The sequence below is a fragment of the Telmatherina bonti genome, assembly GCF_933228915.1.
Source record: "Telmatherina bonti genome assembly, chromosome: 17".
NCBI lineage: Eukaryota > Metazoa > Chordata > Actinopteri > Atheriniformes > Telmatherinidae > Telmatherina > Telmatherina bonti.
The window spans coordinates 9,210,502-9,230,021 of record NC_136615.1 but is presented as its reverse complement, the minus strand read 5'-3'; the positions used below and the strand labels follow the sequence as shown (position 1 = coordinate 9,230,021).

The following is a 19,520-nucleotide window of genomic DNA, read 5'->3' as shown; positions in this document are numbered from 1 at the left end:
CTGTTTTATCAGCCTTACTGTTTTGCATTGGAATAATAGTTGATAAAAACTGCTCCAGTTCAGGCTTTAGCACCAAAAACAGTGGAGTTTTTTTTTGTAAACTTGCATTGCATGAAAGTGATGTTTGGCCTCACATAAATTAGATTTACAAGAAAAAGTGCAACCGTAGTTAAACGCTTCCTTTGTTTGTGCTGCGCGCTCCAATAGACGTCATGCGCGCTCCGTCATCATGACGTCGCGTGTGGGCGTGGCTTCATCTGCCCGTCAGACGTGGTTGTGATCCTGGAGGACCAGTTCCAGATCCAGATCCTCCGTCCCAGCTGCACGCTCGTGACCGATGTCAGGTATCCGCTTCGTTTTCACCTGCATGTGTCCCCGGAACCCGGTTTCACTGGTTCGGGTTCGGGTTCGTTCAGACGCGTAGCGGCAACTGGGACTAACGGAACAGCAGGAAGCTGGTTTCCATTTACCCTGCAGCGAGTTTTCTGAGACTAATGTGGATCATTAATACCAATATTCTGATAATTCTGTTGTTAAAATGTAACTTTGCTTTATGTAATTATATTATTTATGCTTTTTATTGTTGCACTAAGCTATAAGCATCTTTTTACTGTGTGAGGAGGCAGAAATGGAGTTTATAACTACTTTATATGCAGCTCTGTTAAAATGCATTAGATAACGGAATCATTTTGGCTAAATATGTTAATCTGTTTTAATCCTATTGTTTTACAGTAACAGTTTATGTTTGATTTCTCTACTTTTAATTAAATTTACTTCAGACTATCGTCATATATGTGTTACCTAATTTCTCCTTCAGGTAAGATTTTGTGTTTTGGTTCGACAGTCTGAAAAGTTCCCCTTACATAGAGTTTAAAAAAAAGGGAAAATCCTCTATTTACGAACCTAAAATCAATCAAGTAAATTTACATAGACACAAAATAATTTAGAAATATTTTACAAAAGTCTTAAAACATACATATATTACTTTATTTTTTAATGTTTTTTATTTGTAAAATAGCTATAAATTTGAGTTAATTGTTGGAAAATAAAACTGACTTCCAGCAACTTATTTCTGTAATTGAACTTGTTCTTTTTCCATCTATGAATCATTTGTTCTTTCAGAGATTTATGATCTTTAATTTAGTTCAAAGCATTTTTGACCTTTGGTGGTTGTGAGCCATGACATGGTGAAGTGTCAAACAGGCATCCTGACAGTGACAGTGATGTGTTTTTATTTGGTTAACATGAAATATTATTATTTCACAAAACAGGGAAAGTTTATAAGCATTAGCTGCATCATCGGCTAATTATGCAGCTCATTTCTTCCTTTATTTGATTAGGAATTCCAGGAAAACTGCAGGAAAATGTCAGATTATCTCTTTTATGAAGATGAAGACAATTAGATCTGCATGTTTTTTACTTACATTAAATTGTGTTGATGAATGATTGACACATTGAATGTTGAAGGATCTGAAGGAAACGGAGTTATCGCATCATGTCTGACAACGGTGATGCTTCAGCGTGAAGTCGTGTCTGAACTCTTTGCAGACGATGAGGTGACCTTGGAGCTGCAGTGATGGAGGACCTGTACAGTCTGGCTTTGGCTGTTTTCCAGCTGTGGATGTTCACGGTGCTGTTCCTCATCATGCTGCCCGCCATGTTCGGCCTTTCTCTGGGGGTCACCGGGGTCTACATCCAGATCCTGGTCAAAATCCTGGAGGTGATTTCAGTTCAGTTCCTTCCGATGCAAAACGTTTGTCCTCAGGGGAACTTTTCGGTTCTTACTTCATATGTGAGTTGGGAAATGAGCAGCAGTGTGTTGAAATTGTTTTTTAATTCTTTTTCTTTAGTGGGCAACAATTCGCATCCAGCGAGGACTGCAGGAGCAGCCCAGTGTCCCAGTCCCTCTCCCAACCGGTGAGTCTGCTCGGCTAGAATTATGCAACAACTGAACCAGGGTATTTAAGAAGTGACGGTATTATGTGATACTACAATAAAACAAAACCTGAAACATGAAAACAAAACATCTGCAACTTTGGTAAATCAACTAATCAATAAGAAAATTGCATAAAGTCAGTAATAACATCTGACAAACACTGAGATTCTTGATAAATGCGAACATCAACAAATACATTTTTTAAAAAAGGAAGAAAATATGTTTAGATAAAGAAAAATGTAAAACAAACAAATTTGGCAAAAAAGAGAAAATTTCAGAGAAAATGTGGATGAAAAGATATTCTTAAAATACAAAATAATCTAGTTTAAACTTTTTTGAAAATTAAATAAAGATGATAATAACATTATTATTAAACAGTTAAAGAGACAGCAGGTTAGAGTGCAGAAAGAGGATGAGGATGGTTGTGGTTGTGGTGGGTGGGTGCATGCATATTGTCATGTGTGTGTGTGTGTGTGTGTGTGTGTGTGTGTGTGTGTGTGTGTGTGTGTGTGTGTGTTTCAGAGAGATTATTATCAGCTGTTTGTTTTAATAATTGTTGGCTTTTCTACTTTGGTGCATGAAGGCAAGGCAAGTTTCTTTGTACAGCACCTTTCATGTACGAGACAATTCAAAGTGCTTTACATGAAACATTAAAAGCTTTACAGAAAAAAAAGCACAAAAGAAAATACAAATAATAAAATCATAATGAAATCAATGAATAAAAAAATGAAGACTGGATTTTAATGTGCCAAAACTGTTTTTACATAAAACACTTCATGAAACTTTATGAATGAAAAGTGTTTTACATTTAAAATTTTATTTGAAATACATAAATAAATGCTTTTACCATAAAATTATAAAACTAGAAAAAGAATTATCAGTAAAATCACTAAATTGACAAATATTTGTAGAAAATATGCAGAAGACACGAATTTTAGTTGTATTTCAGAAAAAAAAAAAAGAAAAAGATCCAAAGTAAGAACTCTTTTATTAAAGAATAAAAGTTTTATTGAATGAATAAAGGCATTGCAAGTTTTATGTTTATTTATTTATTAATGTTTTTTTCATATAGTAAGGTCTTGAATTTAAAAGTGATTTTTAAGCTTTTGATTTTATTTGTTTTGCTTTTATCTCTCATTAAATCTGATTTATTTTAATAATTGTCCAAAAATCAGCAAACCTAGATTTTAAAACCTTTTTACCTAAGGCGCGCGAGTCACTAAAATCCCGCCCTAGTTGCGGTTTTAAAGACATTTTGGTGTTTTTTACTCAAACCTTTTCAGAAATTCTGCTTTTGCATGTGTGTAGGCACAAGTTCAAACTCTGAAAAAGTTTTTTAAAAGTTTTAAAAGCTTGAAAAAAGAGAAGATTTATATATTTTCTGTGTACAGTTGCGTCTGGATACAGTCAGACGTGAAAATTCCAGTTGCAACAACTGGAGAAGTGGTTTGTGTGACAGGCATGAGGCGGTCTCTGGCAGCTCCCTGCCTGTGTGTGAGTACACAGTGTCCTGCTGTATGAGGGATTTGTTTCAGCTGCACGCAGAGATCATGTGACGCTGTATGAGGGGAACGTAGGGCCTCCACATTGGTCAGCTGCTCTGCCGGATGCAGGGCTGCTGTTCACAGCTCGTCTCAGGATGATGATGCAACAGCAGATTGCATAACGTTAGCCAAACAGCCGCTTGGAGTCCACACGGAGTCTAACATGATCACTAACACACACAGAAACTTTCTGCTGCCATGTGTTAAACCTGCAGTCCAGTGGAGCGACTGAATGTTTAATTCTAAATAAGTTATTCAGAATGAAATAATTCAGAAATGAAATATTTTCCTTCGCATTAACATGGAAAAAGTCATTCTGAACTCAGATTTACATGGGAAACTTTAACTTTAAATTTAACTTTACACTCTGGGGGTTGGGTGGGTTCTGACTGGACAGGGGGGCAGATGTGATGTATTTATGTCTACTGTAAGAAAGTTCAGCGTTTTTCTGCCTCCATCCATCAACTCGTTTCATTACATCCATTTTTTCTAAGCCTCCAAATAAATGAATAGTCTCAGCTCAAGTCAAACACTTGCTTCAGGCGACCATTCAGCACGGAAAATGAGCGCTATCGCGACAGGACGAGGGAACGAACATGGACGTAATGACCAGAATTCATTTAAATGAATGAATGTATATACATGTATCTGCATGATAGAAGAATCATACATGTTTCCAAACCAGCCACTTACTTTAGATTTGAGTTTAATTTAGAAAGTTCAGTGATTCAGAATTAGATGTTTACAGGGTCTTTTTCAATCTTTTTAAAGATTTCACTTTTATTCTCAATTAAAAGGGAATAAAACTTTCATGTGAACGTGGGCGATACAGTTAATTTAGGTAAATTCAGAGCAAGTATCGTCGATACCATTATCGATACTTTTTGTCTGAAATTGGTTTGAGGTCGTATTGCCCAGTCCTTCCCCAGTGGAAAAGAAAAATGACACTGGTTGTGTTTCTAGTTTTTTTTTTTTCATCAGGTTTAGTACAGGTTTATTACAACTGCACAGCAGCACCGTACACCCTGCAGTACTACTCTTCTACCTGCTAACAGATATTAACATGTCTACATGTTAATACCTGTTAGCATGTATGTTAGCACGTTAGCCGTGTAATTTCTCTATTTGCTCAACAAAAACAAAGGAAGGAAACAACAATCGCTTTCATTGATCAGAGCTGCTTCTGTGTAAACTGAATTTAATAACCTTTATTAATACTTAAGAGATACAGTTCAGGTTGTCAATCGGGGATTTGAACTCTGTGTCTCTGCATTGACGACGGTGTCTCCAGGTGACGTTAAGGAAAACGTTTTTCTCTAGCAGACAACATACACTCTGTCTGTAAATACAAAGGCAAGAGGAAGAATCCAAGCAGACTTCTATATAAACCCAAATGGTCAACTTGTTGAATAAGGTGGAGAAGTGAAATTTGTATCTGCAGCTGACACACAGATATGAGTTGTTATGGTAACGCAGCATGTTGTAATATCACATCCTGAACTTTTCACTGCTTTTATGTGAACTCAGGCGTGTTTTTTACTTCTTTTATTGAATTCTGAAGTGGGATTAAGACACTAATGTGACTTAATAAACAAATAAAGTAAGCTGTGTATCTTTACTAAATTCTATTGTTTCTTTATTAAACTCGTTTCTTAAATTAACTTCAGCAACAATGGTGAACTTTACCAGTGTAAAACTGGCACTTTGGTCATTTTAGATGACAGAAATGTGTCTGTGAACATGCTGCAAGTGAGAATGCTGATAATCTGCTTTCTCAGCCTGTAAAACATGAACGCTGAGCTAGAGAAGCAGGATGAAGCTGCAGCCTGACTGTTGTGTGTTCTGTCTTCCAGGGATCATAGAGCGAGCGGGGGGCTCAATGGAGGAGGAGATGGGGCATCTGCGCCGCTCTCAGCCCCTGGCAGAAGGAGAGTTTTCTCTGAGCGATGCCATGTACTTCTGTAAGAAGGGTTTGGAGAGCATCGTGGACGATGAGGTGACGCAGCGCTTCTCCTCCGAGGAGCTGGCCTCCTGGAACCTCCTGACACGGACCAATCAGAACTTCCGCTACATCAGCCTCCGCCTCACCATCATATGGGGTCTTGGAGTTTTTGTGCGGTACTGCATCCTCTTTCCTCTCAGGTCAGTCTCCGGTCAGTCCGACCCCCCCACCTCCTCACAGAGGCAGCATGTAGCAGGAACCGACCCAGATTTCAACTTCCTTCACTCCAACGTTCATTCATGTAATGGCTGAACCTCACCGAGTACAGAAACTGACTGATATACTGAGTAATCATGTTTTTTTTAATTTGATATTTTCATTTGGAATATGAATTAATTAATTAGATAGATAGATAGATAGATAGATAGATAGATAGATAGATAGATAGATAGATAGATAGATAGATAAATAGATAGACAAATAAATAAATAATAATAATAACTTGTAAGCTCCTCCCCCCTCTACATGAATAATGTATCACAATAAAATAAACGTCCTGGTTTCAACATGTCTAGGTGTTAATATCTGTTAGCACTTTACATATAAATACATATGTCCTGGTCGTGTTTATACACACACACATATACTTCTGTCTGTGTGTTTACATACACACATAAAAACATACATAAACACACAAATACATGTACACATGTATAATATCGCTAACATACCTATACATACTTATAATTACTGCAAAGAGGCACCCTCCCATACGGTGTGTCCACACAAACACATCCAAAAGACAAGTGAAAGTAATCAGTAAAACTGAAGAAAGTAAAAGAAAACCCAGATCCTCATTACGTTTAGTGTAATCCATCACCTTCCTCATTCTTGTGTTTCCTGCTTGGATGTTTCTAAGCTACGTTGTGAACCAGTTCCATAGTCTCACCCCACTGACGGAAACTCAACAACCTGTCCTGGTTGTACGTATTAATTTGATATTAAAGTTAATTTTTCCCCTCAAATCATAATCTCCTTCGTTAAGAGTGAATAATTTCTGTATATTTATTGTTAATAGATTATTTTGAGCTTTAAACATTATTTGAACTGTTTGATATGTAAGGATTAAACAATGAGGAGCCGTGCATTAGACAGTTATAATGCACGACGCGGAGTCTAGAACATCATAGCTTTAAAACCGTCTAATGCGTGGATCCGAGTTGTTTAATCCACTTACACCGTGGTCTCACGCAGTAAATATTTTATAAAAAATTTGTATTTCTTTTTTACAACACTGATTAAATATGCTAAAGTATAGGAACTATTTCACATTGGCCTCAATGTAGTTTTTATGCTGAACAACCACTGTAAAGCTACAGCGGGTTTCTCTCAATCACTTGTTAAAAGACAGCTTATCTGAATCAGTTGCTATGGTGACGGCCCGTAACTATGGGGCGCTCACCACTCCTACTCATCCCAAATCTTTTATTTCTGGCAAAAATATTGAAATTCCCCTCAAAATCCATGCCACAGCAGCGCGTTTCAATCCTTCACCTGTCAATAAACTAATGTCATGTATATGGCTGCCCCTGATATTCTAAATATTTTTATTATTATTTTTATTGAAATCATCATCAGTCTTGATATGGCAGTGCTAGACCTAGCCAGGGGAAAAGGAAAAGAGAAAAGAAAGAGAAGAAAATGAAAGAAAAAATGAAAGAGAAAGGAAAAGTGTGTCTAAGCTGTTAAAAACAGTATTTGCAAAAACAATATAAACTACTACAGTGTTACAGCACAACAAGCTATATAAAGTGAAGTAATAACGATATGCAAAGAGAAAACACACACACACACAACTGTTATCAAACATACCTGCAGAGAGACTTAACAGCAGAAAGATATTACAGTGACAAAAGTCGCTGAACTACGTGTGTGTACATACGACATTCTCACTGACCATGGTAAAACCCACAATTTTGGTCATTTTTAATCATTTTGACTGAAGGGATAATAGATTTGTTTAGTCTTTTGTGTTGTGAATGATCCGTGTTGCTCTTTTTGAACAGCAGTCAGTGGCTGTAGTGATGTTTTCTAGCTGTTGCCCCAGGCACCAGATTATACACTGCCTGGCCAAAAAAAAGTCACCTCCAAAAATAAAAAAGTCTAATATTTCATTAGACTACCTTTAGCTTTGATTCCAACAGCATTCGATGTGGCATTGTTTTGATGCAATTTCACAATTTCCATCCAGTGGTGCATTAATTTGTCTCCATGATCTTGTCTTAATGATGGGAATCTGACTACGGCACCAAGCCTGCTTCACCACAGATTCTCAATGCGGTTCAGGTCTGGACTCTGTGGTGGCCAGTCAGTGTGTGAAGATGTTGTCTCCTGTTCCCTGAACCACTTTTTCACAATCTAAATCATGAATGTTACTTGGCATAGTGCCATCAGGAACAGTAGAATAACCTGCTTATCTACTATATATATATAAATAGTCAGCTGACCTCCTTCTTTAAACACAAAACCACCTGCAGCAGCCCCAGATCACAGACTGTCCCTCCAGACTTGTACAGTCGGCTTAAGGCACAATGACTGCATCATTTGTCTTCCTCTCTTCCTACCCTGATCATATCACTCTGCAACAGGATAAATATAGATTTATCAGACCACATGACCTTCTTCCAGCTCCAGAGTCCAGCCTTTATGCTCTCTAGCAAACTGAAGCCATGTTCTCTGGTTAAGCTCACTGGTTAGTGGTTTTCTGCTGGTCACACAGCCGTTCAGTCCCTTTAGTTCCTGTTGTTGTTTTTTGTTTTTTTTTTTTTTGCTATTCCTGTTCAGTCCTAGTCCAGTTCTAGTTGTGAGTTCTACTGCTTTTTAAAAAAATGATTTCAGAGACCATTTAAGTGATCACCAATCACTTGTTCGCTGAAAGATAATCACCCATATAGTAATTATCCAACAGGAAGCTCCTACCTGTTTGCTTCTTTAAATACAGATGGTGACTATGTTTTTGGCCAAGCAGTGTGTAATAAATGTGTGACACAGTTGGAACATTCGTGTGGTGCCAGTTAAGTGTGCTGGAGCTCATCTGAGATGCTCGCAGGGCTTCTGCACTGTGATAAGTCATAAAAATGATGAATAAAACCACAAACCCTGACATGAGGATGTCAGTAAGCTTTCAAAGTCCATCTGAAAGAAAACTTTGTGTCCTTTCAGGATCACTCTGGCCATTATAGGCCTGTCTTGGCTCGTGATTGGAACCACACTGGTTGGATTTCTGCCTGAGAGCAGGTACAGCCCTATTATAATATTCATTGAAGTTTTTATTATTTTAATATGGTTCATTTGTCATGTAACTGTAAAGAAATTAAACTCTGACTAGAATGAATATAGATGCACTGCACCAGCTTAGTGCATCCATCTGCAGTCCCTGTAGCAGGCAAAGAGTAGAAAGTAGGAAAAAACAAAGAAACAGATATATACAAATAAAAAACAAGGTAAAAAAAAACAAGTAGAGATAGATACATTAAATGCATTACAAACATGTATGGAATGAAATGCAAACTCAACAAAGCTCAATGCAACAATGCAAATAGATGATAATTAAATACATAAAAAGCTATTGGCCTTGTAGTAGTAAAAATTAATTATAGTAAATGTGTTGTATAGTAAATATTATTTACTAATATATGTATTTACTCTGTGTGTGTGTAAGTGCAAAGAACTGGCTGAGTGAACTGGTCCACCTGACCTGCTACAGGATCTGTGCCAGAGGACTCTCAGCCACCATCCACTATCACAACAAGTCAGTAAGCTTCTACTTTATTGATAACTGCATTGATTATTTCCTCAATAAAAAGAAAATCTCCTCCAGCTCTTTTTAAACATCTTCCTCATGTTTCTGCAGAGAGAACTGGCCTCAGAAAGGAGGAATATGTGTTGCAAACCACACCACGCCCATCGATGTTGTGATTCTGGCCAATGACGGCTGCTACGCCATGGTGAGTATCATCACCACGGCAATGAGCTCAATGGGAGTGACAGCGAGGATGCGTTCTGATCCAGCTCTGTTCACAGGTGGGGCAGATTCATGGAGGTCTGCTGGGCGTCATTCAGAGGTCCATGGTGAAATCTTGCCCACATGTTTGGTTTGAGAGGTCAGAGATGAAAGACCGACATGCTGTGACCAGCAGGTGAGGCTGTATGTCACATAACAGCTCTGAATTGGCCTTCAAATGGCAGCTTCACCTGGAAGTGTGAAGCAAAGAAACCCTAGTAGCATCAAGAACCTGCAGAACCTTTAATATTACTTCAACCTTGGACACGGTATATTCCACAAACAACTGGTGAATGAGATAGGGCTGTACTAAACTGGTTCAGAACAAGGCGGGCTGTACTAGACTGGTTCAAAACATACTTACTGAACAGGCAGTAATTTGTGTTAATAGGTAACTTTACATCTGAGCAGACAAGAATCACATGTGGTGTTCACCAAGGTTCCATACTGGGGCCTCTTCTGTTTAACATCTACGTGTTCCCATTAACATGAGTTCAAGGTAGCTATGCAGATGACTTGCAGATTTATATTACAATGTTACCAGGAGAATGAAGATTGTACAGGCCTTTGGTAAATGCATTGAGAAGATTAATGACTAGATGTGGTTAAAATTTCTTCAGTTAAACAGAACAAAACTGAGAAGATTGTTTTTGGAGCCAAAGAGAAACGATTGAAGGTCACCACAAAACTTCATTCTACATGCCGGAAAACCACCAACCAGGGCAGAAATCTGGATGTAGTGATGGACTCAGAGCTAAAAACCACCAACCAGGACTGAAATCTGGATTTGGTGATGGACTCAGACCTAAAAACCACCAACCAGGCCAGAAATCTGGGTGTAGTGATGGACTCAGACCTAAACTTTGAAAAACACATTATGAGAATCACAAAGTCAGCTCTTGAGGATATATCCAAAATAAAATTAATATTAAAATTTAAAGTAAAATTTCTGTTGACTCAGCAAGACCTGGAAAAACTAGGCCATACTTTAATCTTTAGTCAGCTTGATAATTATAATAGCGTCTTTACAGGTTCTGCCAAAACAATCAGACACCTGCAGCTCATTCAAAACTCATTCAGCTGCTCAAGTCCTCACTAAGACCAAAGAAGCGAACCACATCAGTCCAGTTGAGGTCTTAACACTCGTTTGTAGACTTTAAAGTTCTGTTTCTGGCCTGTAAGACCCTGAATGATTTGGTACCGAAATACATCAGTGTCATCTAGACCCAGTATGAACTTCCAGACCCCTCAGGCCTTTTAACATAAAAGCAGTGAACATGGATAAAACAGAAAAAGCAGCTTATATGTTAATAACAAAACAACTCATTTATTGTAAAGTGGAGCAGTGAACTTCAGATTAATGGTGGCAGTAAAATATCAGAACAGGAAGTTTAAAGGTCTTCAATCCCTTGGCTGCCGTTTCTGCTTCTTCACCATGACAACTCGTGTTCCTCTCTCTGTAGGCTGAGAGCCCACGTTGCAGCGAAGACCAAACTTCCCATCCTCATATTTCCTGAAGGTCAGTGTGCGCTGATGTTCATCACATGAGGAGGATGATGATGGTGGTTTTATGGTTGAATGACTTCTATTTCTCTTTCCGTTTCTACTAGGAACCTGCATCAACAACACTTCAGTAATGATGTTCAAGAAGGGGAGCTTTGAAATTGGAGGGACGATTTATCCGGTGGCTATAAAGGTAGAAAAGCTCCAGTGAGCCAAACATGTTTTCAGAAGTTCCTCTTCCCTCACCATTAGTTTTGTGTCTGTGTGTCTCAGTACGACCCTCGTTTTGGTGATGCTTTCTGGAACAGCAGCAAATACAACATGGTGAGCTACCTGCTGCGCATGATGACCAGCTGGGCCATCGTTGTCAACGTGTGGTACCTCCCACCCATGACCATACAGGTACACCTCAACCTGAAGTCACTCATCCGTTACACAGAAACAAAGAGTCCTCAGACTTTTACACACATCTGTGTGAAGTGGATCAGAAATGAGGAACCACAGCAGCTGATGGAGCCGGTCATATGATTGTTATGCAGTTTGAATTACGCAATTAGCAGGATTTAAAAAAAAAAACCTCTTTCCTCCCATCTTCTCTGGGCAGGGCGGGGGTGTTCATCTCAAGCTCGGGTCCTCTATCAGGGTCCTCTTCAGTATCTTAGCTGTTTCCTAGGACTGATCTCCTCTGGATGGAGATGTCTGATGTAAATGGTAAATGGACTTGTACTTCTATAGCGCTTTTCTAGTCATACAGACCACTCAAAGTGCTTTACACTACTTGTCACATTCACCCATTCACACACACACACACACACTCTCTCACTCACTCAACACACTCATACCCCAATAGGCACATCGGGGGGCAGTGTCTTGCCCTAGGACACTTCGGCATTTCAGGGGAAGCCTGGAATCGATCCCCCAACTTACCAGTTGAAGGACAACTGCTCTTCCTCCTGAGCTACAGCCGCCCCAATGTCTCTCCAGGTATCTGTTGTAGCCATTTCTCCAACATGGTGGACACGGTCTCCAGTTCTTCCTTGAGGTCTTGGTACTTCTTCAGTGTCTCATGTTCCTTTGTCCTGATATTTCCATCTTTGGGGATGGATACATCAATCAGTATGGCTTTCCTCTGCTGCTTATCCATCACCACTATGTCCAGTTGGTTGGCCACCACCATCTTGTCTGTTTGAATCTGAGAGGATCTTAGCCCTTTCATTCCCCACCACCTTGGGAGGTGTCTCTTATTGGGACTTAAGGGTAGGCCTGTCATGGTATTTTGCCATGCGATTAATTGTCGAAGAAATTATTGTGATAGATGATAATATAAGCAATTATTGTCGTTAATGTCATAATAATGCAAGTAGATGAATAAACTTTCATTTCTAAAGAACATTTAGTTTGATGTGCAGACTAGTCCCCAGTCTGCTAAAAACAGATCAGAATTTCTCCTGGGGTTTTGGTGTGGTTATCTGGAACAAATGGTCTCTAAACTCCATGTAACACAGTTACATAGTCTATGGTCAGCTCATATAAGGGGACATGTTTGTACTTGACCAGAGGTCAAGTACCGATTCCGATTCCCTCCGGCTTGCCAGATCCACTGGTCAATCTTCAGTCCTGGTCCTGCTGGACCTGTCTGCTGCTTTTGACACCGTGAACCATCAGATTCTCCTCTCCACACTCTCTGAGCTCGGCATCTCTGGATCTGTCCTCTCCTGGTTCTCATCCTACCTCTCAGGAAGATCCTTCAGAGTATCCTGGTGAGGAGAAGTGTCCAGCTCACATGAGTTGAAAACAGGGGTGCCTTAAGGGTCGGTGCTCGGCCCTCTTCTCTTCTCACTATACACCTCCTCACTTGGTGCAGTCATAAGTTCTCACGGCTTCTCCTACCACTGTTACGCTGATGACACTCAGCTTTTCCTCTCCTTTCCTCCGGATGACACGACTGTCTCAATGAGAATATCAGCTTGCCTTGCTGATATCTCGGCATGGATGAAGGCTCGCCACCTTCAGCTCAATCTGTCCAAGACAGAACTCATTGTCTGTCCAGCCAATCCTTCCTTACATCCGCAATAAGGTGTGAAGCTTGACTCTGTCACACTTGTTCCTACCCCTGCTGCCCGGAATCTTGGTGTCATGGTGGATGACCAGTTGACCTTTAAGGTCCATGTTGCCTCAGTTGCCTGTCGATATGCTCTCTACAACATCAAGAGAATCAGACCGTACCTGACAGAACACATGACTCAGCTTCTGGTTCAGGCTCTGGTCATCTCACGCATCGATTACTGCAATTCCCTACTAGCAGGTCTGCCTGCATGCTCTGTTAAACCTCTGCAGATGATCCAGAATGTCGCAGCGCATCTGGTTTTCAACCAACCCAAACGAGCTCATGTCACTCCGCTGCTAATCGCTCTTCACTGGCTTCCGGTCACAGCATGTATCAAATTTAAAGCTTTTCTTCTGGCTTACAAAACAATAACTCAAACGGCTCCCGTCTACCTTCACTCCCTAATCCAGACCTACACTCCCTCTCGACAGCTACGTTCCACCAGTGAAAGACGCCTCGTGTTACCACCACAACGTGGGACTAAATCACCAGTCAGACTCTTTTCCTCTGTTGTGCCACGATGGTGGAATGATTTCCCAAACTCTGTCCGCTCTGCAGAGTCCCTGTCTACTTTCAAGAGCAAGTTGAAGACTCAGCTCTTCAAGGAGCACTTCAACACTTAGTATAGCTGTATTTATTGGAAAGTTGGAGAACTTAGCCCAGTTCCTTGCAACAAACGTTATGGTATTAAATCTTTGTATTGTAACATAGGTGACATTATGTGGTGGGAAGGGAGTAAACAAAAAACAAAAAAACAAAAAAAAGCCTGTAGCACTTCATGCAAGGATCTGCATCTGTAACGGCTCTTGAATGGTTGCTGACAAACAATAAGGTCACACCAGGTATCGGGATCTGCATGTTTATTCTGTGAATAACATGGGAGGGCACAGTTCAGACGCAGACAACGGCACAGTCTCTCTTCACCTCCCAAACAAAAGTTTCCCAGCTTTTTTTTCTTTTAAAAAGACCATACACAATTAAATAAAAATCCATCAAAGTACTTTAAACAATATTATACAAAGAAAATGTCAATAAAAACAACACAAAAATAAATCAAAATAATATACAAGGAAATAAAATGTTAAACTCAAATGTCTTAATTTCTTCCTCACATAAAGTCTATATTTCAAGATCAACTTAAAATTTCTTTTAACCCTTTATCCAGCATATCACATATTTAGCTCCAATTTAAGTGCAGTCCAGAACAATAAGATACAAAATATGTCACAAACAACACTTTCATAACTTAACACGCACCTGTGAATAACATGAGAGGGCACAGTTCAGACGCAGACAACAGCACGGTCTCTCTCCGCCTCCTGCAGCAGGTCAGAGGAACGTGGGAAAATCCCCAGCACATTTAGTCACAATAACGGTCATTTTTACCGACCAAAACTCATAAAAAACAAACTAAAAGAAAGAGTAGCAAAAATATATTTACTTTCTTAAGGCGTCTAAGCCAAAGCAAAACATTTTTAGACTGTTAGCTTGTTAAAGAGAGAGACAACACTGAAACACGTCTTACCCATACAAAAGTTTCCCAGCTTTTGCCGCAAAGCTGCAAAACGTCACACATGCAGCTGTGGTGTACCACTAATTACAGCCCCCCTCACAACAACAGGCTGCTAGGAACTTTGATAACAATGTTAAGTAAAGGGCCTGATAATTATTTTAAAAAAAGCCATTTGACAGTAAAGTATCACAGGTTTGAAGAATGTTCATAATAACTGATTGATATTTCTTAATGCTTTATCTTTTCTTTTTTTTTTTAATAAAACATATTTTTACTCAGCTACACATCCAAGTGGACAGTCCACTAGCATCTTCCTACGATGTCTTCTACTGTTTGATTTCGTGCTTGTGTTGTTCTCACTCATATGTAAGTCACTTTGGATAAAAGCGTCTGCTAAATGACTGTAGAAGAAGAAGAAGAAGAAGAAGAAGGTGGAATGGTAAAATTGAATGTCTTTGATCGCCTTCAGTATTTCATTTTTCATATCATTGTAAAGTTGTGGAAACAATTCATACTGGCTGTGAAATGCTTGCAACATTTTTCAAAATGTCACCTTTTTAACAATATTAAAGGGCAGCATCGCTTTACCAACCACGCTGTCTGAGTGCACGCCATGTTGCGCTGTCCTGTGGGTAGTTAAACTGTCGGTTAAACACTGCAGTGATCGTAGACTGTCGGGAAGATGGACCTAGCCTGTTTGTTGAGGTCTTTTTTCCCCTGCTGGGAAAACTGCAAATGATGGTTGTGTTTTAAGTGGCGATAGAAGCTTGTTGTATTGCAGTGTTTAGTTAATATTGTCCTAAAACAAATGCGCCACTTGCTCAGTCTCTCACTTTGGGTGAGAGGAAAGAAAGACAAATTGAAATTGTTGCACCCGGTAAGCTTATTGCGTGCATTTTTTTATTAACTTACTGCGACAGGCCTACTTAAGGGTCTAAGGGCCTACTTGAAGGTCTCCAGTTCACACTCTGCACAGATGTTTCTGTGTACTACTTGATAATGGCGCTCCATGTATTCTTTGCCTGCCAGTATCTTGCACCCTGCTGGTGCTGGATTGTTACAGGGATTTCTTTGCACAGTCTGTGCCTGGAGTCCTGCCTGGTGTAGTAGATCTGTGGTAGATCTGAGCCTCGATGACCTCGGCTGGCCTGGGAAGAGCTGGTAAATCTGGCTGGGGAGAAGGAAGTCTAGGTGTTCCTGCTTGGGCGGGTGTCCCGCAGCCCGACCCTGGATAAGCGGCAGAAAATGGATGGGTGGATGAATTTTTATCTAAACATGACATTCCTGTCAGACTAATAATCTGTGTTTGTTGACTTTTTTCACAGCAATGTTACACAGTGTTGGTGCTGCCATTTCAGATTGTCTGATGTTTTATATTTTGTGTGTTACTTCGAGCAGGATGGTGAAGATGCAGCTCACTTTGCCAACAGGGTGAAATCTGCCATCGCTCACCAGGGAGGACTGCTGGACCTGGCATGGTGAGGACGATCCGCCGCTGAATACTCAGACTACTCCAGAATATTCTGCTTCTTTTCTGTGGTGGAATGTGACTAAACACACTTTAGTTTTACTGCACTTTTTAACAAAAATTCAAATAAGAAGTATGGTTCATATGGTTTTACTTTCATAGGGTGATAAATAATGAAGTTATTCCTTAAAAATCTTTACGAACCAACTTTTTCAGACCTGTAAATTAAGTTAGGTCATTTCTACCCTTCAATACCAAAAAAGTTTAAATGTTTGCTCATGGTGTCAAACTGTGCCGAGTTGAAAATTCCTCTTCTCTAAAACCCCTGTAACTTTCTTGTGCTTCACTTCATCTCCATGAAGCTTTGCACAAATACTGTCCACATGTTGAGGAATAGTTTTCTGGGTGTTTTTGTCTTCATTAGGAATTTTTAAAGCTTTTATATACTTTGAAATGCAAAAAATATTAGGTGCAGAAAAAGATTTTTTTTCCTCACTATCCATCTTCAAATACTATAAAATGGCAACATCTGTGGTGATGATGTCCCTTCTGAGAAAATCCCAGAAGTGTTAGCTTTAATTTGATACCAATAGTTTATGTAGAGAGTATAATCACAGAGAAATATGCAATTGTATTTGTGTATGTCATTTTCAAGCCAAAACCTGGAAAATACCCTTGGGGTGGAAGAGGTTAAATACAACAAAAAGGAAAATGAACGAAGAGAGAAAGATTAATGGATAAATATAAAAATAAAGCTAATAAAACAATGACATGCCACAGAAAATGTTTGTTATTCAAGACAATAAAGCAGTGGTGTGCAGCTCCAGTCCTCCAGGCTGCAGTCCTACATGTGTTAGGAGTTTCCCTGCTGCAACACACCTGACTCACATCAATGGATAATTCGCAAACTTGTGCAGAATTTGACTTCAAGCTCTGCACAAGTTTGCTAATTAAGTCTAATAGGTGTCAGGTGTGTTGCAGCAGGGAAACTCCTAACGAGGACTGGAGTTGCCCACCCCTGCAATGAAATGAAGGATTACGTAACACACAGGTGTCCAACTCCAGTTCTTGAGGGCCGGTATCCTGCAGGTTTCTGTTGTCTCCATGCTCCAACGCACCTGACTGAAATGAATGAATAGGTTGACAATAAGCTGCTGGGTGCATTTGATTTGATTCAGGTGTGTTTGTGCAGGGAAACAACAAAAACCTGGCGGATACCGGTCCTGGAAGACTGGAATTTTTTTTTTTCTTGACAAACATAAAAAAAAAAAAATGCCATAAATATTTGTAAAACATCATGAAAGCAACTTCAGGAACATCTAAAAGCATAGAAACAAAAAACTGCTTCACCAAACTGACCGTGTGTTTGTTTTGGTAGTTTGTCTGATACCATTTTTACCACATTTATGGGCTCAATATAAAACATGAGTGGATCAGATCAGTTAAATTCTGCTTGAATTATTCCAACAAAGCTGCTTTGAAGATGTTTAAACTCTGATTATTTCTATGAAATGTTTCTGAAAACACAAATCAAATAAGAATCAGATCATTGGATTGACTGTAACCTTGTTTCTTTAGCATCACTTTTAAACAGAGGAACGTTGTTTCGTCTGCTTTGCAGGGACGGAGGACTGAAACGAGGCAAGGTGAAGGATTGCTTTAAAGAGGAGCAGCAGAAGATGTACAGCAGCATCATTGTGGGACAGAACGGCATCAACAGCCCAGAAACGTGCAAAGAAAACCAAAGATGATCAATAAACCTGGATAAAATCAATCTCTGATGTCAGTTTCCGACACGGAAAGCTGAAGTCTCATCAGAACTCTGAAACTTGCTGTAAAAATCTTATTTGAATGTTTTTTTAAAAAAAACAATCGGACATTTAAATCAGTTTTTTAATGTGTGTGTAGGAGTGTGTGTCCACCAGCAGGAGGCAGTGTGAGACAGCACAATCATCCTGTCCTCGTCCTCTTCATCATCATCATCAGGAATGAACAGTTTTCTCTGCGTGCACCCAGTGACATGTCATGTTTTTTATTACAGCAAACCAGTTTTTTTTTTAAACAAATATGAATCAAAATGTTGTTTATGTGTTTTTATTTACAGGACGGGAAATAAAATTGGATTTATTCTGAATGCACACACTCAAAACACAAAGAAAACTCTTTAAAGCCTTTAAAAGTTCAACATATCTGGCACTCAGTCTGGTTTGAATGAGATTTCCTGGTATTTAGATTTGGTGCTGAATTATTTCTGGACTTTTTTAAGCTGCAGGAAGCTGCAGAGCTTCTCTCCTAACTTCATTCAGCAGTGACGTTGCTGGAAGATTAACACTAGTGCTTGTTATCAATTGATCATGTGGATGAAGGGTCATAAACTCAGCAGGATACGAAAGAATACAAGGAGGAAGATAAAGCAAGAAGAACATGTGAGCAGGCATCACGTGACATTCTTCACTGTGACAGTCAGTAAAATCTACGTGGAAACATTTAGTGTGTCTTCACCAGGTTTTTGTTAAATCAAGACATTTATTAATTATGTGACAGTAAAATGTTTCTGCTGAAAACAATAAATTCAGCATCAGTAAAAATAAAAACGGGCCAAAGAAAGGAGAAATCAGCTCACAGACAAAATATAAAGATATGGAAGCAAAGAATAAAATACAAATATAAAAACGGACATGCTTCCATCTACAGATAAGTCACGATGCTTCTCGTGTTTCTCTGAACATTTGGGTTTAACTCTGAGGGGTTGGAATGAAAAATGTCATGTTTGGATACGTGTTTATTGTGTGTCTGAAACACGAACAAACAAGATCTTTGATTAATCGCTTCAGGAAGGAATTAAATGAGCAGGAGATTTCATTTATTCATCAGCAACACTTTTACATAGTGATTTGAATAAAATATCAGTGTGATGATGAATAATCTAGACTACGTTAACTGAACAGACCTGGTTATTGGCCTTCATGTTCTCACAACATAATCTGTCCATTCCTTATCGATCACATTATAACCCCCACATGGAGGTTGTGAGACAAGAGGGTCGCCAGGTATGTAAACATACAGTTGTGCTCATATGTATTCATCCCCTTTCATTAAAGAAAAGGCTGAATTTACAACAATCACTCAAATAACTGGAGACTTAAAAAAGGAACAATAACTTAAAATTAGCAAAAATATAATTTAGTAATATAAGACACTGTTTTTTCATTTAATTGAGTTGAAGAAAGAAAAAAACAAACAAACAAATGTGTCCTGGACAAATGAGAGACTTTTCTGTTGAACAGTGGGACAAAATACCTGTCAACAGGTGCAGAAGTCTGACTGAGAGGAACAGAAAACACCTGACTGGAGCGGAAACATTAAAGGATTGTTCAACTAAATATTACTTTATGACTGATGGAATATGTAATGAATTATCTTATTTGTTTGCTTTTTTAAAAA

General features: G+C 39.2%; 1 protein-coding gene across 1 annotated transcript; it reads left to right on the top strand.

Annotated features, from left to right (window-relative positions):
* Nucleotides 1-246: 246 nt before the first annotated feature.
* Nucleotides 247-18,148, top strand: gpat3 (glycerol-3-phosphate acyltransferase 3). Its single transcript, XM_079257259.1, has 13 exons — nt 247-344; nt 1,549-1,720; nt 1,851-1,917; nt 5,334-5,622; nt 8,645-8,719; nt 9,144-9,233; nt 9,336-9,429; nt 9,506-9,621; nt 10,949-11,004; nt 11,096-11,181; nt 11,262-11,390; nt 16,007-16,086; nt 17,698-18,148. The coding sequence occupies exons 2-13, from the start codon at nt 1,577-1,579 to the stop codon at nt 17,825-17,827; spliced, it is 1,356 nt and encodes a 451-aa protein (XP_079113385.1). The 5' UTR covers nt 247-344; nt 1,549-1,576; the 3' UTR covers nt 17,828-18,148.
* Nucleotides 18,149-19,520: the final 1,372 nt, after the last annotated feature.